Here is a 21,542-nt window from a genome sequence, read left to right as displayed (position 1 = left end):
TTGCTAAGTCACTCTTGGCCAGGGCCGACTAACACATAGGCCATTAAGACCTATACCTAGGCCCCTTATTATATTGGGATCCATAAATTATATATATATATACTTGATCCTGTCGGGATGCTGAGAAGACGGACTTGCCGGTGTGACGTGTCTGGAAGGTTGATCGCATCCCTATGACCCGGTGGTGAGCTGTCTTCTGCGTTGACCAAGTCGCCCGAACTCCTCTAGTCAACGGTACCTGTATCCAACAACCAGGTTATCCCGGTCCCTGGTACCCCGATGCTCGAGGCGGATCCCCCAGATGTATAAGCAGTTGAATAATAGCAGAACAATGAAATAAACATAAGAGGAGAATGATAACGTACCCTGGCTCCGGAGGGCGCCCTCGGATGGATCGGTGAGCTGGTCGAGATGCGGATCGAGTCGTCATGACCCTGAAGAGTGGATAGATGTCCACCAGCTGAGTATCTGGATCCGGTGGCTCGAAGCTGGGCGCGATATGGATCCGCAAGATGGCGTGCGGTCTAGCTACAGCATTGGCTCGCAGGCCGGACTAGGGGCACGAAGGCCGGAATACAATAATGGCCCCGAAGGCCGAATGCTCTATCGGCTCGCAGGCTGCATCAAATAAATAGTACGAAACATAAGCACTCGGGGCGGCGGCTATCCGGAGGGTGACGACGACGTGTGGTGACTACCGCTGAAGGTGGCGAGGTTGACCACGGGAGGCGGCTGTGGCAATCCCTAGAGATGACGACAGCGATGGCCGCCAAAGGCGGCGAGATGGCGGTCGCTGGAGGTCGCTACAGTGGCCGTTGGGGGCGGCGATAGCGGTGGGAGGTGCTGGCGAACGCTAGAGGTGGCATCAGCGCCGGCGTCGGCGACCACTGGAGGCGGAAGCGACGCTACTGGAGGCTGAGGTAGAGCTCCTCGACGGCGGGAGGTGTCGGCGGATGCTGGGGAAGGCGCCGACGACGCTAGAGGTGGCAACGATGTTGCTGGAGGTGGAGACAAAGCTTGCTAGCCAGAGATGGTTGGTGCTGGGAACGCTTAGTAGGAGCGACGTCGAAGGTGCAGATGCCGGTGCACCAGGCTAAGGCAGCAGCGCCAGCTGGACGGTGGCGACCTAAAGTCCAAGCACGAACCAACCCCTTCCTCCTAGCATCGACGCTGGAAGGAAGGCCGGAGGACAGGAGGTAGAGGAGAGGAGCGGCAGGCGGTCGACGTCGGTGTTGACAAGGAAGGAGGAAGAAGGTCCCCTCGGTCGCGGACCAAAAACGCGCACTCAGCCGCCCCTAAACCTGGTGGCGGCCTCCTCCTAGACATGAAGAACAGTGTCCCCTATAAACTCCAAACCCTAATCCTCAAAAGACCAAAATGTCCTCCCCTTTCTTCTTAATTCCTACCAAATCCTAAAGGCTACATCCGCATCACAAGCCTCCCCTTCAACTCTAGTCGAAGGATGTGCGAGTCCGACTGACTAGACCAAGCCCAAAACATAATCACTACCGAACACGAAATTAGATCACTAGGCTCGTCTTATCACGTCGAACGAGTAGTCATGACGATGCCGAGCAAGTGACTCAAGTAGTATCGCGCGAGCGACAAAAAATGGTGAGTAGTCATGACGATGCCGAGCAAGTGACTTAAGTAGTATCGCGCGAGCGACAAAAAATGGTGTCGTGCGGTTGCCAGGCAAGCTATCGGGCGAACGACCAGTGAGCGTCTGGACAAATACCGAGCGAGAGACAAAGCAGCGTTGGGTAGGAGTGGGGTCCGAAAACTAAGCGGGAGCATCGCCCGTGAAATCGAGTGCGCGCAGAAACGAAAGCTGTGGACCGAACATGCGTATCGTACGTGAGATGAACTGGAGTGTAGCCCGTGAGTCGAAAGCGCATGGACACGCAAGTAGTGAGCCGACCGGGCGCATAGCCTCTGAGATATTCTGGTGCGAAACCAGTGGAGATACTCTTATTTGCGACCATCGGATATAGCTCAACCCGAACGAGGGAGATAAGCTGCTCTTATAAGTTGGTCTATGACCAATGTGAAGCGCCCGACTCTGAACAGGAGAAATGAGAGATCTGATAAACAAGTCCATGACCAATGAAGGCCGCTCGACCCCGAATGGGGGAATGAAGTACGCTCGACTTCGAACGGGGGAGATAGAAGGTCTGATAAGCTGGTGCGAGGCTAGCAATGACGCCTTAATCCCAACTAGGGAAAAATAGAAAATTTGATGTGTTGATTCGCGAACATCGACGACCGCTCGACCCCGAACGGGGGAGATAGGAGATCCAATACCCTCGACCCCGAACGGGGGAGATAGATGTTATGATAAGCTCGACCCCAAACGGGGGAGATAGATGATCTGATAAGCTCGACTCCGAACGGGGGAGATAGAATATCCGATGGACCGGTTCGAGAATGCGGGGGTTTAACTTCGCCGCTCGACCGTCTTCAGGCCGGATATTTATAGTCGCCGGTTCGACTCTGGGGTTTAACGTCACCGCTCGACGGTCTTCAAGCCGGGTATTTATTGTCGTCGGTTCGACTCTGGCATTTAATGTCGCCGCCCGACGGTCTTCAAGCCGGGTATTTATAGTCGTCGGTTCGACTTTGACGTTTAACGTCCCCACTTGATGGTCTTCAAGCCGGGTATTTATAGTCGCCGGTTCGACTCTGGCGTTTAACGTCGCCGCTCGACGGTCTTCAAGCTGGGTATTTATAGTCGCTAGTTCGACTCTGGCATTTAACGTCGCCGCTCGACGGTCTTCAAGCATAACTCAAACCCGGCCGATCGGCACGGAGTCTTTGACATCGAGCTCGTGGCTCGGATAATATACGCCCGGTTGATCGGCACGGGGTCTTCGACATCGAGCACGTGGCTCGGATAATATACGCCCGCTCGATCGGCACGGGATCCTCGACATCGAGCCCGTGGCTCGGATAATATACGCCCGGCCGATCGGCATGGGGGTCGTCGACATCGAGTCCGTGGCTCGGAAATATATGCTCGGTCGATCGGCACGGAGTCTTTGACATCGAGCCCGTGGCTCGGATAATATACGCCCGGCCGATCGGCACGGGGTCTTCAACATCGAGCCCGTGGCTCGGATAATATACGCTCGGCCGATCGGCACGGGGTCTTCGACATCGAGCCCGTGGCTCGGATAATATACGCCCGGCCGATCGGCACGGGGTCTTCGACATCGAGCCCGTGGCTCGGATAATATACGCCCGGCCGATCGGCACGGGGTCTTCGACATCGAGCCCGTGGCTCGAATAATATACGCCCGGCCGATCGGCACGGGGTCTTCGACATCGAGCCCGTGGCTCGGATAATATACACCCGGTCGATCGGCTCGGGGTCTTCGACATCGAGCCCGTGACTCGGATAATATAAGCTCGTCCGATTGGCATGGGGTCTTCGACATCGATCCCGTGGCTCAAATAATATACGCCCGGCCGATCGGCACGGGGTCTTCGACATCTATCGGCACGGGGCCTTCGACATCAAGCCCGTGGCTCGGATAATATACGCCCGATCGATCGGCACGGGGTCTTCGACATCGAGCCCGTGGCTCGGATAATATACGTCCGGTCAATCGGTACCGGGGTCCTCGATCGAGGAACTAGGACAGATCATATAACTGAAAGAGAAAAGATAACGCAAAAACTGACCTACCGACCAGCAGAGGATCTGACTCAGTTCCTCGACTCCCGAATACCCGTGGAGTGAGGAGAATGTCACATTCGTCGAAACCTACCGAGGTCATGAGGATAGTAGAATTTTCTGGCGTCGCCCATCTTTACATTCCAGATTAGGTGTGATCCCACAGACGGTGCCAATTTGATCCTGTCAGGATGCTGAGAAGACGGACCTGCCGGTGTGACGTGTCTGGAAGGTTGACCGCATCCCCATGACCCGGTGGCGAGCTGTCTTCTGCGTTGACTAAGTCGCCCGAAGTCCTCTGGTCAATGGTACCTGTATCCAACGACCGGGTTACCCCGGTCCCTGGTATCTCGATGCTCGAGGCGGATCCCCCAGATGCATAAGCAGTTGAATAATAGCAGAACAATGAAATAAACATAAGAGGAGTACGATGACGTACCCCGGGGGCGCCCTCGGATGGATCGGTGAGATGGTCGAGATGCGGATCGAGTCGTCATGACCCTGGAGAGTGGATAGATGTCCACCAGCTGAGTAGCTAGATCCGGTGGCTTGAAGCTGGGCGCGATATGGATCCGCGAGACGGCGCGAGGTCTAGCTACAGCATTGGCTCGTAGGCCGGACTAGGGGCATGAAGGCCGGAATACAATAATGGCCCCGAAGGCCGAATACTCTATCGGCTCGCAGGCCGCGTCAAATAAATAGTACGAAACATAAGCACTCGGGCGACGCCTATCCGGAGGGTGATGACGGCGTGTGGCGACTGCCGCTGAAGGCGGCGAGGTCGACCGCGGGAGGAGGCTGTGGCAATCCCTAGAGATGACGACAACGATGCCTGCCAAAGGCGGCGAGATAGCGGTTGCCGGAGGTCGCTACAACGGTCGTTGGAGATTGCTACAGTGGCCGTTGGGGGCGGCGATGGCGGTGGGAGGTGTTGACGAACGCTAGAGGTGGCGTCGGCGGCCACCGGAGGCGGAAGCGGCCCTACTGGAGGCTGAGGTAGAGCTCCTCGACGGCGGGAGGTGCCGGCGGATACTGGGGAAGGCGCCGACGGCCGCTAGAGGCGGCAACGATGTTGCTGGAGGCGAAGGCAAAGCTTGCTAGCTAGAGATGGCCGGTGCCGGGAACGCTCAGTAGGAGCGACGTCGAAGGTGCAGACGCCGACGCACCAGGCTGAGGCAGCAGCGCCTGCGACCTAAAGTCCAAGCACGAACCAGCCCCTTCCTCCTAGCGTCGACGCTGGAAGGAAGGTCGGAGGACAGGAGGTAGAGGAGAGGAGCGACAAGCGGTCAACATCGGCGCCGACGAGGAAGGAGGAAGAAGGTCCCCTCGGCAGCGGACCAAAAACGCGCACTCAACCCCCCCGACCTCCTCCTGGACACGAAGAACAGTGTCCCCTATAAACTCCAAACCCTAATCCTCAAAAGACGAAAACGCCCCCTCCCCTTTATTCTTAATTCCTACCAAATCCTAAAGGCTACATCCGTATCAATACCTATATAAATCAAATATGAATATTAATTTAAAAACATATGAATTTATATATTTAATATTTAAAAGTATAGTTAAAATAAATTTTAGTCAAGATTTATTTTCATTGATAATTTTAATTTTTTACTAGCTAAATTATATTTGGTAAAAAAAAATTAATTTTTTTATAGATTAAATCTAAATTGTTTTTATTTTTTTACTCGTTGGATTTAATTGATAATTTTAATTTTTTAAAATTAGATTTGGTTAGCAATTTATTTTTATTTTTTATTAAAATTTAATTAGTAATTTTAAATTTTTATTGATGAAAAATTAATTTATTAATCAAAATTAAATTTTATTAATAAATTAAAAATGTTTATTGATTATACTTAATTAATATTTTTTTATATAAATGAATTTGAAAGTAAAAGCATATTTAATATTGTAGTATTATATTTTTTATATTTTATTATTCTTTCATTTTTTTTAATAATTCACCATCGATATTTTCTAACTAAATATTTTTGGGTAAATAAATTTTATTAATAATTTATCAAAGTTAAAATTGATAAAAAAAAAGTTTAATTCATGAGGCAGTTCCTTCTCAACGAATTTTATAATTGGAATAGTCTCATTATTCCGAACAAATCTATTTACGCATTTAAAAAAAAAAACTATTTGGATATATATATATATAATACTAATTTCTATTAGAGGCATCTGCAATGAGAGGTTTATAGCATGCAATGTATTCTATAAATCTCTCAATATAAATCCTTACCTCACTACATAGGTGGGATTTATAGTTTTTTTTATAAACCCGTATCAAAATCTTGGGACCAGATTTATAAAAAAATTAGTGGAGAGAGAATTTTAAAAGAAGTGGAGTTTTTAAAAGAGAGATGTTTTATGATAATAGAGAATGATTTTTAAAAGAAGTAAGCTTTTTAACTTTTGATGTCACAATGATGTGATAGAGCATAAACCTCTTTAAGAGGTTTACGACTGTGGATGCCTTTAATGGTTCCTTGTAAACAATCATCTTTTTTAATATTAATAACTTCTGGAGTCCTTCTTAAATATTAAAAAACTTCTGGAGTCCTTCTTAAACGAATATATTTTTATGTAAAAATAGAACATCTTGAGGTGTATAAAAAAAAAAAAAAAAAAGTCAGAAGACTATATATTACTTAATTATTACTTCATAAAATAAAATAATTATTTTATTACTCTATAAAATATAAAATTAATTTTTTTACTTAATTACAATTACATTAATATTAATTTTTAAATTTGAATAAATAAAAATTTAATGAAATTTTTAGAAAATTCTATTTCTAGTTAGTAATTTCTATTTAATTTATTTTTATTTTCTTCTTTGGATAAAACATTGTAAGAGTTAAGCCCAGTCAATGCGTGATTTCGAGGAAGAGACTATTATACATAGTGACTATATCTAGTACTCAAACCTATTTCCTCTAGATCGCATAATAATTTACTGTTGTGTCGAGTCTTTCTTTACTCGTAGTTAAAAGTATTGATATTTTTAAAAATATATATATATAATTAAAATATATATTAATAGTATTATAATAATTTATTATTTGTTGCTATATTAGTTAATATAAAATATTTTTTATTTTTAAATTTTTACTAATAATGAGGTGTGACATAAGATAAAGTTATTGCTATTCGACCTACTTGGTCACTACTTCTAATTTTATAAATAATCATTTTTACTAATAAAATTTAATGTCGTACTTGGGACATGGTTGAGTTGGCTAATATAGAATAGATATTGTTATAATGGTTAAAGTGTCAAATTTCATCAAAGTCAAGAAAAATATTTTTCTGCAGTGATCAACTATAATTTTTTGATTTATCTTTTAACAGATGATCGTAAGGTCGATTGTATTGAGCGGTTAGAGTGACAAATTTTAAATTTGTTAATTAATAAAATTAAATATTTTTAATAAAATTTAGTTAAAAAATATTAAACTATTTTTCCGCCTAGCAGTTCAAGAATAGTTCAGACGGCCGGCCGAGCCCAACGAAAAATATCACTATCTTTTTATATATAATTCAATATTATTGGTTCTTGAAAGAAAATAAAATAACAGAAAATTCATATATATATCTACCATCTCCATCCGAATCTTCTAGAAACTATCAAATGGAGATGAGAGTTCAATTTGGGCCAGTCATGGATTTATTTGGGCCTTCCGGCTTCACTGCTGCGAGGCCCAGTGCTTCCCCCTCTCGAACCCGTTCTTGCAGTAGTTGTAGTCTTCAATCGCCTGCTGGATCTGCGCCTGCGTGTTCATCACGAACGGCCCGTACTGCACCACCGCCTCCTTCAGCGGCTGCCCGCCGATGAGTACGAACCTCAGCGGCCTGGCCGCCCTGTTCCACACCTCTACCCCATCGCCGGCGCTCAGCACCAGCGCGTGGTGGCTCGCCGCCGCCTCGGCGCTCGGGTCCCCGAACACGCCCTCGCCGTCCACGATGTAGACGAAGGCGTTCCATGACTCCGGGATCCGCTGATGAACTTGGGATCCGGGGCTTAAGGTGAAGTCTAGGTACATTGTTGGAGTCTGGGTGTAGACGGGCGACTGGACGCCGAAGGATTCGCCGGCGATGATGCGGACGGCAACGCCGTCCCTTTCCACCTTGCTTATGTCTTTGCTTTGTAGCTCTTGGTATCTCGGCTCCATCCTTGGAACGAATAGGCGCAAAAATTAGGTTTTCATTGTGAAATTCTCAAAGTTTGGAAGGAAAAAAAAATCGATATTTCTCATGGTATCGGTTTGATCGATTCCATTAGGAACATTATTTGTGATTGTTAAAAAGATAAAATTTTGGCAATTACATTTTGTCCTTGGAGGAGAGATTGATCCAGAGCTGCAACCCTTTGTTCTCTCCAGGCGCAGCAGGCATTTCTGAGTGAATAATTCCTTTACCAGCAGTCATCCACTGAAGAAATTAATGTAGTATGGAGGTGAACCGATGAATCTAATTCTAATTCAATTGATAGCGTAAAGCTTGAGGAGTGAAGGCCATCAAAAGTACCTGCAGATCTCCCGCTCTGATGGTGCCCTTATGCCCTGCAAAATCTTGGTGAGTGAAGGCTCCCTGAATTCAATGATTTATGTACCATGTTATACTTCGTCTTAGCTAAAATTTCATCTGATTTCTATCTCATTCCTACTAGCAAATTAATTTATTACCTCTAGCATATAAGTGACGGTCTCAAAACCTGCCATTGAATGGATAGATTGAGAAGCTTAAAGTAATGAATTTAGGACAAATTTGGGAACTGAATCAACAAAAAGGAAACCTCTATGAGGATGATCAGGAAACCCAGCTGGAGCCGATACTGATAAGGAAAAGAATGAATTAGCTGCCACCAGTACCATTCAATGGAGTTATATTAGGGAAGAGAGGTTAAATACTTACCAGAAAACTCATCCAGCATCAGAAATGGATCCAAGTTTCTTAGTTCTCCCCTGCACAAGATCAATTTCCGTACGAGCATCATGTTAAGCTAAATCCTCTGTTGAATAAGGGATTTAGAACATAGAGATTGATAGGAAATCACCTTCCAATGCTCCTCCTAACAATGGCTCCATCACCTTCGTGTTGCGGCCTAGCAAGTACCTTCTTGACCACATATCTAGGATTCTGAAAGCCTTGGGTTTCACTGTCTCCCATGGAACTCTTGTGCTGGCTTCTGATGAACGAGTACTTGTCTTTAGGATGAGAAAAGAGAGGAGGGAAACAAACTATGTTGGAGGCTTGTTTGATTGGTGAGGATCTAAATAGAATACCGTTATTTATAGTGGAGCAACAAGACCTCATCATTCTCATCATCATGATCAAACGGAGTTGTAGGGGCTCTTTAGCTAAGACTTTTTGGCTGATTTATATTGTTGGAGCAGACGAATGTTTTCCTAAATAGATGCCTATTTTTGTAGTTTTTAGACAAGACAATGAAGTGGATGAGAGAATTTAAATTTGAGTTTTCCATTGCCCACAAGAAAATTCTTTTGACATCTGGTGGATTAGAATGAGTGCTCAAAAAGCAAAATATTCAAAGTCTTACTAAAAGCAAAATATTCAAAGTCTTACTAAAATATTTGAAGGGATTAAATAATTGTTTCCATGGCTATCACTTTTCCATGTCATCCTTACGTGAACATGATGTGGGAGCAACCCCCATTGACTTCTTCTCCCACATGCCCAAATGGAAAGAAAAAGTTTGATGGGGAAGCAAAGCTTTAAATATCAACTTCTAGAGTGTTAAAGTTGGTGATAGTGATGGTGGGATTGGTTTCGGTACTCGAAAAATTAATAAAACAATGCAAGACAAATACTGAAAATCCTTTAGATTAGAATATGTTTGTTTTTTTGGATCCGCAGTTTTTGTTTCCTTTTATCCCAGTCTTTTTCTCCTTTCCTTTATGCTTAGTGCATCTTTTGCCCCTGGAATGCATCTCTTGCAGGCCCTACATTGCTTTTTGTTAAATAAACTAGTTAGCACCTGGAGTAAATGGATGACTAGCTAATGCATCATAAAAACGTCGTTGATAAATAAACAAATAAACTATCAACTAGAAGATGGCTTGATTATGAAGTTGAAAATTGGTATTTTCTATTGCCTAGGTAGGCTAACTTGGAAAGGCTATTGTATGACTAGAATTTTCTTTAGTCTCCTTCAAAGATGGCTTGTTCAACAATAGATTCCTTGATGCAGTGCTGTACCAAGTCAAATTTTCTTAACAATTCTACTTATTGAAAAAAGTTTGCATCATTATCATTGTTATTGTTATATGTTGCCAATCAAATATTTTAGTTTTTACTACTACAAATATACATCATCCATGATGTAACATCATGCATCATTTTATCAACCTTGATTATTTATTCCTACCACATATGTTTGACGAATATTAGACATTATGATACATGATCTAAACCATGATCAATAAAGATAAAACATGATTAATATTTTATATAGTTTTATAATGATCCATCGTACAGCCTTGTTTTTTTTTCCTTTTCTTTATGGATTATAAACAAACCTTCATAAGTGCAGATTCTACATAGTGTGTTGGGCACCACTAGAGAATGGACAAGTTGATCTTATCGAAGAATGGGTGAGTTATATACTCCACTCGGCTGCACCATCTTTACTGCTCAAGTATTGGTGGCCATGGAAGGTAATGGCACTCTACCACTTGCATTTCCGTAGTGCTTGCGCATTTGGTATGTCAATTTGGATCTGTCTAAACTATAAATAACTCATTTGTGCATAGTTTATTTCTGTTTACAGCATTCTTTCCCTTCATATTTTGTGATATTCACAAAATGTTTGGTAATAAGAAATAAAATGATTATTCTTTGAGGAATATAATACAGAAGAATATAGTCAAAGTAGACATCTTTTTTAGTTTGATGTATTGAAGAAGTATTTATGCTTGATATGATAATAGTAAAAAATGATTGAGAAAGAATTCTGCAAAAAATTAGTATTTCATGTTCATATTACTATCAAAAGTTATAAATAGTTATTCCATAAAATTTGCGAGGAATTGAATAACTATTCCAACATATTAAAGATGCAGTTGTAGAAAAGAAAACCTTTGAGATGCATGCTAAGTGGTAGGAATAGAAGTTGAGAAAAAAAAATAGAAGGTTTCACATGCCATTTTTTGTTTTTGGTTGAAATATCAATCTGATTTATTTTTGAATCCTTTGTTTGATGATAAAATGAGTCAAATTCTATAGGATCAACAAATTTATTTATGGCAATAACAAATTTTTGGGAACTTAAAGGAATGATGGAAGGGAATAGAAGAGAGAGCGAAAAGAAAGTTGAAATGGAGAAAAAGGTTTTTTTTTTTTTTAAAAAAAAAGAGTGGAGTAGGGAACTTAATTTTCCTATGAGTTTGACATGACTAAATTGGTGTGCCCACTCGACTTGTCTTACCCATATGACTCACTTGTCCATCCGAGTGCCATGAACTCTAAAATCGAAGAGGATGGAAGATTACTTGCCAATTGAATGAAAGGAACACGAGACAACACCAAAGGGGTACATTGGTTGAGAGACGCTCATGGGCTTGCATTTTTGTGTCTGTGTTGGCGTAACTCAGATTTAAATTGACTAAATGACTTGCCTGCTCAGTTTGCTCAAACTGACTTGACTTGCCTAATTTGCTCTGACTTACTCATTGGGACTGGCAAGAATGTTTGGCTTGCTCATCCCATTCAAGTTGCCAAACGCTTGATCCAATCTGCTCGCCCATCTCGCTCGACATGACCTACCTACTCAACTTTGCTTAATTGTCTACTTTGCTAGACTATGCAAGGCTTAGCCAATTTTGCATAGTCAAACCGTCCAACCTAACTGACTTATTCATCTTGATCAGATGGTCTAAGCCAACACACGGTCAGCTTACTCACCCCAACTCAACCGATCTGACACACTTGATCAAACCGAACTGATTAGTTGTTCGATCCTCGCATCCAACACGACTTACTTTGGAAGGGATGACAGCATTCTCATGGCAACAAATGCAAAGTCACAGTCCAAATACCACAGTCAATCGCTACAACAAACAGAAATTCTTAATTATTACGAGTAGGTATAGAGGTGTTATCAGAATTACAAGCGCTTTTCACCACCAAAAGTGCTACTACACCCGTGCCGTGCGGTGCCGTGCGTGACTCACCGGCAACTACAAAGGAAAAGAGGGATCTCTTTGACTTACAGCACCCAAGGGCATCATGCAAGACAGCCACCACCTATTCTGTGCCATACCCTTTTTAGCCGCATTATGGCTATCGGCTAGGGCGAGTTTGAGCAATGTACATGGCAGCTTTAAATGGTCGAGTTTTGACGACAGATCCTATGGCTTTCTAAAGAAGGGGCAGTCAAGAATTTACTACAGAGGAAACATGAAAAAAGTAATACACGAAGTCATCCAAGTTTAGTGGGCTGTCGAAGCTGGCTGGCATCATGATTGATCATGCAAGGAATGGTGCCATGGAATGAAATGAATGGTTGAGTAGGACCGTGATATGACAGAACAGAAAGGAAGTGCAAAACGCGTGAATCGGAGGTCCGCAATCAGTGCGCGGCGGTGCTGCCAATGAAGCGTAGCCGGTGAGTGCACTTCACCGCCGCCGCCACCGCAATCGCCGCTCTCCTTTCTTTTTTCCCTATCCACAATATAAATGAATACGAATTAATAATAGTAATAATAAAATGAAAAGAATTTCCACAATGTATGCACATAGTAACAGACGAATCTTGATTCTCTCGGCAGACGAAAAAAAATGTTGAAAAGGCAAACATTTATTGGAGCAAATAAAAATTTACCACATCTTTTGTACCGAAGAGCAACCAAAAAGACCGGAGAGGGGTATTATTTACATATGTGCATCTTCCTTGCTCCTGGTGATTTCTCAACATGAGTAATGCGTGCTACGCATGGTCCTCTTCCATTTGTCCAGCATTCCAGCAGCCTTCCTGCGTGCCCTGGGGGTGCCGTTCTCAACCAGACGAGAGATGCTCCCAGTCGACTTCTCCTCCTCTGCGATATCCCCAAGCTTCGTCCGGTCATGCATGCAAATTGCGAACAGAACGACCGCTGCGTTCTCTTTGTTGTTCTGTTTGTTCCGGAGGCAAACGCCGTCCCTTACTATGCTCAGCATGGAGGCCACGCCGCCAGACTCGGCGATCCCCTCGACTGCCTCTTGGTCTCTTGATAACAATGCGAGGATTGCCAGTGACTCGTCGACGAGTGACTGGTCCGCTATGGACCTCAGGAGCACACGAACCACCCCTTCCATCAGTGCCCTGGCCCGGTTCTCGTGAAGCATGCAGAGGTTGAAGATTGCAGACCCAGCATCCTTCTTGGCATTGGGACTGCCTTGTTCTAGCAGTTCAACCAGCGGTTTCATCGCACCCATTTCCCCTATCTTGACCTTGTTGGACTCAAGGGCGGATAAGCTAAACAGTGCCGCAGCTGAATTACTACGGGTCTCCATACTTCCAGTCTTCAATGCATCAATAAGCAAAACAATGGCTTGGGGGTCGTCACCGACGATCTTCTTATTGCTTTCATGGATTGAAAGGTTAAGTATTGTGGTCACAGTATCCTCCTGCACCTCCAGGTCGCAATTCAATCCCGGCACAGATAGAACAGACAACAACTGTGGTATTGCATTTGGGCTCTCCCCTACCAATGCTCGAAACGATCCATTTCGCTTGGTGAGCAGACGGAGCTCCCTAACTGCTTGTTTTTGTTCAGGAATAGAGGACAACAATATCTTATCGAGGATCCCACGCCGCGCATTCCGCTCCTTCCTAGTGATCAACCCTCCTTCTTGCTCATGATCTAGTGGAGAGAGAGTGATGCCATGTTCCATACACCATTGGGAGATCATGCTGCGGACAAGGTGATTAGGGGTGAGGGTGATGTCCGAGAGGACTTGCTGAGTTTGTGGGCATGTTCTGTTCCCAGAACTGAACCATTCCTGGATGAAAAGCCTGTCATAGGTCTGCAAAAGGCAAGAACCATGAGCAATACTAATAGAGGCACCACTAAGAATCCAACCTGTGCAAAAGAGAAGCAGCAAATGTTGATTGCACGGAAGCACAGCATTTGCATTACTATTTTAAACAATGAATTCCAAACCGTTCTCATCATACACCCCCAACAAATTTCAATTGCAAGAAAGAGCCAAGGTTTACTATTATAATTCAATCCATTCTAAACAAATATTGCAAACAGTCTACCAAGTTTCGGTAAATGTTTCAGTAAAGGATTAGAGGAATCGTCCTTTGGATGAAAGTAAAAGACAGGGTAGGTGCAGAATTACCTAAAGTCTGAAATTTTGACAGTCTTGACATGGAAGGTAAGAGATGAGACTTCACTGGCAAGTTTTCAATCTTTCTTTCTTTCTTTTTTTGTACTTTTCTTTGATTAAAGAAACTTAGGCAAATACCAAACTTGTTAGAGCTAGCAAATGAGCAGGACCCTACGTTTTATACACACGTTCTTGATCGCAACAGCTTGTCGATTGTCAAAACTTCACACGGAAATTCCATTAGAGGAATATTGACTAAGAAAACAGGCAAATCAGGGAGGAGGAAGTAGGATGAGTCATCTACCAGAACATCTTAAGGTATTCGTCGCCCTAATTAAGCTGTAATTCGGCAACGCAACCCTAAAATCCAGGTAAAGCACGGCTAGCGAAAGAAGAGGAAAGGGAAATAGGAACAAGGCGATTACACAGGTATGAAAGAGGCGAGCAAGAAGCATTTCGTTAGCAGCGGAACCAGAATCAATTAATTCGGTAAATCGAGACTGCAGAGCCGCCGGTACCTGTCCGGAGGCCAGGATGACGGGATCTCTCATCAGCTCCGAGGAGATCGGGCACAAGAAATGCTTGGGGACGGCCGCCGACTCGAACTCTTCCTCCGCCTTCCTCTGGCTCGCTAGGGCCTCCTTCGGACTCACGCTCCCGCCGGACCTTAGTTCCCTGAGTGCCGCGAGCGCCCTGGCCGCATCCTCATAAGTCCCCACGCCGCAATCCTCCGACTCTGAAATCTCCCTCACCTTCCGCCGCAGCTCTTTCTTCAACTCCTCCGCCCTCGCCGCCGACACGAATCCAGTCAGCCCCTCCGCCGCCTCAGAGTTCGCCATCGCCGCCGCCCGCTCTCCGATCCGAGTGCGCAGACGCGACCGCTGGATCACGGATCTCGAGCCGCGCCTCCTGCCGGTGTGTCGGCACCTTCCGCCCCCATCGACTCCCTGCGGCGAGAGGCAGTGAAACCGAAAGACCCAGTGAAGCCCAAAAACTCGTATTTATAAATTCATTTAAATATAAATCTTCCATTCCGGTATGATGCTCCGCCGGACCAGTCTAATTAATGACGTGGATTTAAGAAAAGCACATCTGGATTCTTCATCGTCATTCGCTGATGTCGTGGATCGACAGCTGTCGGCGATGTTTTCCCCCAGTTCTTTTATAGGTTAAGGGTGATCAACGGTCAAAATTGATGGATTGTTTTTATTATTTTCTTTAGTGTTTTCCAATAAAATAAGTTGATATTAATGCTATTATTTTAAAATTTTCATTTAGTGCCTCCATTAATGAATATTGCTAAAGGGATGTACAATTAGTTTGATTTTAATGTTGAGTGCATTATAATAGCCAATTTAAAACTCACATACTTTAAATTGTAGACTTTTGTTACGAGTTGATGAGGATTATCCAACTCTAAAAAATTCACGAAGAGATGATCTTATACTCACAAAGACAAAGGCATGATCGTGATGAAATTCTCGAGCATAGTCTCACAAAGATGACGGTTGGTTTGCTAGTTAGGGACTTCTAGGCATGATTTTCTCAAGTGTCATGATCTTGAAGATCTTATCATCATGAAAATGAGAAGATAATAGCTAAGGGACTCTTGAGTGTCATGACACACTAGGGATCACATGTTGTTGCGAAGATGGGGGGTGATCTAAAGGATTAAAAAGAAATATATCGAGTGCGACCTCAAATTTAGCATGTCTATCTCTATTTGGGCTCGCCCAAACAATGGGCTTCTAGCACATGTCCGAGCCATTAATTGCCCCAATTGGACTAGTTGTCAACCCAATTAGTTTTGACTCGGTTTACTTTTGTTGCCCAACGCATACTCGATTTAGCATTTATATTATTAGGTTCATGGAATAAGCTATAGTATGTGAGCTTGTGCTCTCATCCTCTTGCAAATCAATGTGGAGTAAACTAACGATGTGCACATGGTTTTCTCCATTACTAGAATAGTTTATTTTTGGATATTATTTTTTATTCACTAGCTAGTTATTCTATCTCTCTCAATTAGAATAATTAATTAAGTTCTAAGCCATTCTAAATCTTCCATTATTCTTAAAAATGCTTCAAAAATATATTCAATGATTAAATGTCTTAATCAAAGTCATCCTCCACCCCTCCTTTTTTTGTTCATTTTGGTTGAAGATGTGCTTTAAGACTTCATTCGATAAAAGTATGTCTTTCTACCAAAAGCAAAGAAGGAATTCAATGGGGGATATCTCTAGCATCACATGAGAGATGTTTGCATCATCTTCTTCGGTGACCTACAATAAAATTGACATCTCACCATAAACGATACAATGAATATTTGTTATAGTGGCAACTAGGGCTGTAAACAAGCCGAGCCGAGCCGAGCCGAGCCGAGCTTAAAATGAACCAAGCTTTTGAAATGAGTGTTCAAGCTTGGCTTGGTTTATTTTTGATGAGCTTGAGCTTGTTTGAATCTTGACTTGAGCTTGGTTCGTTTAGATGTTATTGAGCTCTCAATTTAAGCTTGGCTTGAGCTTGGTTCGAGCTTGGCTTGAGCTTGGTTCGAGCTTGATTTGTTTAGATGTTATCGAGCTCTCAATTCAAGATTGTTTGATTGTTTAAAACTTTCAGTTGTTTGATTGGTTATTGAGCTTGATAATTTAAATTTATTTATTTTATTTTTATTATTTATTTAGTATATTGAAAATAATTTTATTATGTTGTTCACGAATATTATTCATGAACGTTGTTCACGAACGTAAACGAGTTGAACACATATGTGTTCAAGCTTGTTTGTTTAGCTTAACGAACTGTTCAAACTTGTTTGTTTAGTTAATCTTGTGCATATTGAACGAACATAAACAAGCTTTTACCAAGCCGAACACCAAGCTTGTTCACGAACGCTTGGTTCATTTACAGCCCTAGTGGCAACCAACGAAGGCATGATGTGTTTTGCACTAGACTTTAGGTTAATTATAAGGCATTTGCATATATCTATAAGACTTTGGCAAGAATCTAGTGGTTTTTCACTTTCATTCCCACCTCTAAATAAAAAGATAATAAAAGGGAAAGATGACTCTCTAATATGCACATAAGTGTGAGAACTGAGAACGGTGAGGAGCTTTCACACTGTGGATTAATTTTCTCCGATGGTAAGACAATTCTAGCTAGGGCGTTGGTTGCAAATCGACACGACATTCGCACTTTCAAATTTATCCTAATGGTTAATAAAAAAATTTTATGGAATCAGATTAATCACCTCTAAAATTAATTGAAGAATTGATATTTTGATTACTAAAAAAAATATTATGAGAATGGCAATAAAACTCCAATGTTGTTAATTTTACCGCACATCATCAATGAACAAAATGCAATTAAATATTCGTGAACATTTTTTAATGTTCTTTTAAAATTTACTATTTATAATACATTAAAAATAAAAAATAATAATATAAATTCCATAAATAGATTAAAAAATAGCTTTATATTAAAAGTTTGAACGATATCATAAATAATACATGTTCATGAACAAGTCTTTAGAATTCGATAAGATTTTTAATAAACAAACTAAATAAATAAATTAACTTGAACAATTATATTTCCTTTGTCTCACCTCTACTCATTTGATAGACAGGTAGGAAAATACAATAAGAATTTACATTATAATGTATCAAATTCTTTATATGTTAAGATGACCGGATCTGATAATCTTAGATTATTAATGAGAGTTAATTTTCTACCAAGTGCTAAACGTAGATTGAAATTAATAGAGTGGGCAGATCGATCGAGCGGGTCGTGAGGCAGAGTCGACACGTGGCAGAGCTGGTAGATCGGTCGAGTGGTAGACACGACCAAATGGACGAAGTGGCTGATCGAACAGTGCGATCAAGCAAGCAGAGCAATAAAATAGACCGATCAAGCTAAGCTAAGTGGTCGTCCAGTAGAACCGTCGACCGGGTAGTGCAGTTGAGCAAGCAAGTAGATCAGCCGAGCGGGTAGAGAGACCGATCGAGTGAACAGCCAAGCAAATGAAGAGGTCGAGCGAGTGTGCCGTCGGACGAGCGTGCAGCCACGGATGAAGAGGCTGAGCAAGTGAGTGGCCGAGCGAGTGAACTACCGAGTGAGCATGCGGCCGGACGGGTGTGTAGCTGAGCAAACGAAGAGGTCGAACGAGTGAGTGATCGAGCGAGCGTACGACCGAGCGGATGAAGGTCCTGAGCGAATGAGCGGTAGAGCAAGCGTGCAGTCGAGTGAACAAAGAGGTCAAGGCCTGTGATGGACGCAGTTTCCTTAAAACGGATTTACCCCACCTCCGGTTGTGTTTCGAGGTTTTCTCGGATCGTCTATTTCCCAGAATACAATAGTTAACTATGATGCATACTAAGTACTAGTAGTCACGGCAAACTAGAGGTACCCGACTGCTGCTACGAATAATCCGCCGAGTAAGAGATGCACGACAAAGGAGGAGGGAAACAGAGGTGGAGAGCTTCTGCTTATCTTACTTTTGCATGTGATCGCAGTCTCCTTATGTAGCAGCTCAGATCAATGGGCAATATTAATAATCAATTAATGATCATTATTCGTTGAGTAGTGAAATGCCCATGTGTCACTTGGCCATTTACATTCTACATTAATCTTTAATTTAATGCATCTGTTACACACTTAAATAAACAACAACAAAAATTATGTGGCAAAATATTGGTTGTTCCACTTGAATAAATTTTGTCCCGACCGCTTCGGCATTTGGCGCCCCCAAGTTGTGCTCGTACATGAGTCAGCGCATCTATATATGAGAAAGTCTCTCCCCATGTGTTCACATCATCAATACATATGAATCAATATAAACTGACTAATATGTTTTACAACTTTTAATATGAGACTAAAATCCTATTTACAATGGAGTTTCATATTTCCTCTACCTCTTTTCGATTCATATATATTCAATAAGACAGATCAAAATGATGGCAAATAGCGATTCGTATGTCCCAGTTCCTCCGTCAGCCAGTCCCAAGCCAACACAAACATAAATCAAAATGGAGTGCATGCAATAATGCAGTGCCCAAAGGTGCACGCCCACGCCCATGTTCATGACCTTCCAAGAAGCCACACACAACCCTCTATCTTAGTCCCGAGACAATGGTGCAACGACGAGCAATGGCGGAGCATGAATTTGACCTCCCGGATGTCCCCGGGCTAAAAACCTTTTGTTTTAATTGAAAATTTCAAAATTCATATAATAAACAACCAAAATTAATATAATTTGTTGTGAGTCCCCCGGGTTGGGTCCCCGAGCTACAGGCTACAGCCTGGGTAAACTTTTACCTGGACTGATGAATAGCATGAGTGCTTTCCGATTTACAATGATGGGAAAAAAAATAAAATAAAATAAAATAAACACTTGCATGGCCCATGCATGAGTTGTGTGCTTCCTTATCCAAACATTGTTTCAGCGTATAATTAACTAATCACTTTCTGTGTTCGTCATAATGCTGTGGCCCCCTGCCAAGAGCTTTACTAGCAGCTAGCTTATGCCACCACACACACATGATGTGTCTCAGCTTGAAGGCTCAAAGCTCTGGGATACCACAAAGCCACGCTGGTTGGTTCTTGGCATGTAGCCAGGCAATTGTGATCAGCCAAGGCATGAAGTGGAGACATGCACCGTTAAGTCTGCCTCCCTGGCCGGCGGCTGAAGCGATGCCATTGGCTGACTAGCTAATTGCCTGACGTTCATTCATGGAGGACACTTCCATTGATTGATCATCTGGTCACTGGTCCAGTTAGGTTACGTTGGTGGCCAGCTCCAGGCATTCTAGAAAAGGTCTTTCGATTATGCATGTTTTGTGGTCTTCTTCTTTTCTTTTAGTTTAAATTTTTATGATGATTCCTTGAATGTGGATATATATATATATATATGTAGCTGTGCCTGTGTACGTTTTGGTGGTGTGCCAACTTTGTTGTACGTTTGCTGCGTGTATCTGTACTTAGTTCCTTGGTGCTCTTTAGAATGGCCAAGGAATAACTGTGCACTGCAGGTGAAGCTTCTCTCTAACCATAAAGGTTGTTCATTTGGAGATGATTATTTGTCATAATTTTTCAAAAATAACTATCAATTAATGACATCAAGAAAGTATTATTATTATTATTAGCATGTTTATTAACTAATCAATTAATAATAGAACAATCCAGTGCATGAATCTTCCGTCAATGAGGATCTTGATCCGAGAAGGGTTATTATACGGAGTCTTAATCAGCATTGTAAAAGACTATTTCCATAACTCGAATACATGACCACAGGTAACATGACAATAATTTTACTATTACGTCAAAACTCCCCTTCTAACTATCAATTAATAATATCATAATATGATTAATAATTTTATATTTATTACTAATTATTCAATCATATAGGTTCAATCTAGGGTCCCATGGGGTTTTATCTCAATTTCACAATTTGAGTGGAGGAGGGCCATTAAGTAGTCCCTTTAGGTCATCTTAGCTATAATACAAACATAAAGTTGAGTGGAAAAGGGCCCTCTAGCTGTGGAAAAAGGCCATCAAACACAAACACTATGAAATACAAACAAGAAATGCAATTAATTAATTAGTCATTTGTGTGAGAAATAAATGCCATCGTTAACTGCATGTTAAATATGTCAAACAATTGGCACCATAGTCCAAAGACTTTGATTTCTCGTGCGTACTTAGAAACACTGCATGATGTTTACTATCTCGTGATTCGAATGACTCTAGGTAGTCGAACGATAGCTAGCGCCTAGCGTCATCATCTCTTGATTTCCAAAATTATATATTTACTATTACAATAGGGATTCATCAAATTTTCATACATTGTGATCTATAGTTATTAGAGGCCTATTAAAATCACAAACGGTAGATAGAAGCACTTAGTACAAAGGAATGTTTGATAGATTAAAGGTACAACAAATCAACAATCACAATTTATAATTCTCCAAGTGATCTACATTAGCAATGGAGACACTTTCATTTCCTATTACCTTTTGTCTCCTCTTTCATCCATCTCTTTTGTGAAATGATCATCAATCATTCACTTGACTATTCGATCTCTTCAACCATCGCTATATAAATATAAATTTTTTAATATAACCTTTCATGCATCATTAAAAAAAAAAATCATTTTTCTAGGAAGATTCCTTGGATTTTTGTACCTTTGCGATTATCATCGACATGCACGTTAACATGCATGAGCGTTCGAGCTGATCCACACGTAGACGATCGCTGTGGAGTTGTTTTGTTCTGCATGAGCATCCATCGAGGTGGGACATCGCCTCGCCGTCCGATTCACAATCGACGGCTGGAAAATCTCGCGGCGGCAGAACACCAAACACATGTGTTCAATCAGTGAAGCCGTACCCGGCCACCAATGATTGAGCCGGGCGGGCCCCACCAATTACATTGGCACAGCTCAGTGGCTGTGCATTTTCCACCTGCCGATATAGTTCGAAATTGGACAACGGCCTTCGTTTTCCTAACGTGATACGCCCCTCAAACC

At 42.5% G+C, this 21,542-nt stretch overlaps 2 protein-coding genes and 1 long non-coding RNA gene across 5 annotated transcripts; 1 reads left to right on the top strand and 2 right to left on the bottom strand.

Moving 5' to 3' along the window:
- Positions 1 to 7,195: 7,195 nt before the first annotated feature.
- On the bottom strand, positions 7,196 to 9,034 carry LOC122021983 (pirin-like protein). The gene is made up of 7 exons (XM_042580176.1): positions 8,745 to 9,034; positions 8,603 to 8,652; positions 8,484 to 8,522; positions 8,374 to 8,402; positions 8,216 to 8,278; positions 8,016 to 8,119; positions 7,196 to 7,861 (listed from the first exon to the last, which is right to left on the bottom strand). Exons 1-7 carry the CDS (start codon positions 9,017 to 9,019, stop codon positions 7,375 to 7,377), a joined length of 1,047 nt encoding a protein of 348 aa, XP_042436110.1. The 5' UTR covers positions 9,020 to 9,034; the 3' UTR covers positions 7,196 to 7,374.
- LOC122021984 lies at positions 8,116 to 10,556 on the top strand. The gene is made up of 2 exons (XR_006122738.1): positions 8,116 to 8,263; positions 10,242 to 10,556. It is a non-coding gene; the product is annotated as an uncharacterized LOC122021984 (long non-coding RNA).
- Positions 10,557 to 11,758: 1,202 nt separating this feature from the next.
- Positions 11,759 to 15,033, bottom strand: LOC122020221 (U-box domain-containing protein 9-like). 3 transcript variants are annotated; one of them, XR_006122158.1, is made up of 3 exons: positions 14,542 to 15,033; positions 12,531 to 13,714; positions 11,759 to 12,370 (listed from the first exon to the last, which is right to left on the bottom strand). XR_006122158.1 is itself a non-coding variant. In XM_042578050.1 (3 exons), the coding sequence occupies exons 1-2, from the start codon at positions 14,860 to 14,862 to the stop codon at positions 12,617 to 12,619; spliced, it is 1,419 nt and encodes a 472-aa protein (XP_042433984.1). In that variant the 5' UTR covers positions 14,863 to 15,033; the 3' UTR covers positions 11,759 to 12,370; positions 12,585 to 12,616. The 3 variants fall into 3 exon arrangements, 2 of the variants coding, with proteins under 2 accessions (XP_042433984.1, XP_042433983.1); XM_042578050.1 differs by having other exon boundaries at positions 12,585 to 13,714; XM_042578049.1 differs by lacking the exon at positions 11,759 to 12,370 and having other exon boundaries at positions 12,530 to 13,714.
- Positions 15,034 to 21,542: the final 6,509 nt, after the last annotated feature.

This window comes from Zingiber officinale, chromosome 9A, assembly GCF_018446385.1.
Source record: "Zingiber officinale cultivar Zhangliang chromosome 9A, Zo_v1.1, whole genome shotgun sequence".
Classification (NCBI taxonomy): Eukaryota; Viridiplantae; Streptophyta; class Magnoliopsida; order Zingiberales; family Zingiberaceae; genus Zingiber; species Zingiber officinale.
The sequence above is the reverse complement of the archived record's forward strand: the minus strand, read 5'-3'. Positions and strand labels throughout refer to the sequence as shown.

Coding starts and splice junctions, on each gene's coding strand:
- LOC122021983 (XM_042580176.1), bottom strand. CDS start 9,019: ATGATGATGAGAATGATGAGGTCTTGTTGCTCCACTATAAATAACGGT. Junction 8,653..8,744: donor GTTAGGAGGAGCATTGGAAG/GTGATTTCCTAT, acceptor GATCTTGTGCAG/GGGAGAACTAAGAAACTTGG. Junction 8,523..8,602: donor GATGCTGGATGAGTTTTCTG/GTAAGTATTTAA, acceptor TTTCCTTATCAG/TATCGGCTCCAGCTGGGTTT.
- LOC122020221 (XM_042578050.1), bottom strand. CDS start 14,862: ATGGCGAACTCTGAGGCGGCGGAGGGGCTGACTGGATTCGTGTCGGCG. Junction 13,715..14,541: donor TCATCCTGGCCTCCGGACAG/GTACCGGCGGCT, acceptor TGCCTTTTGCAG/ACCTATGACAGGCTTTTCAT.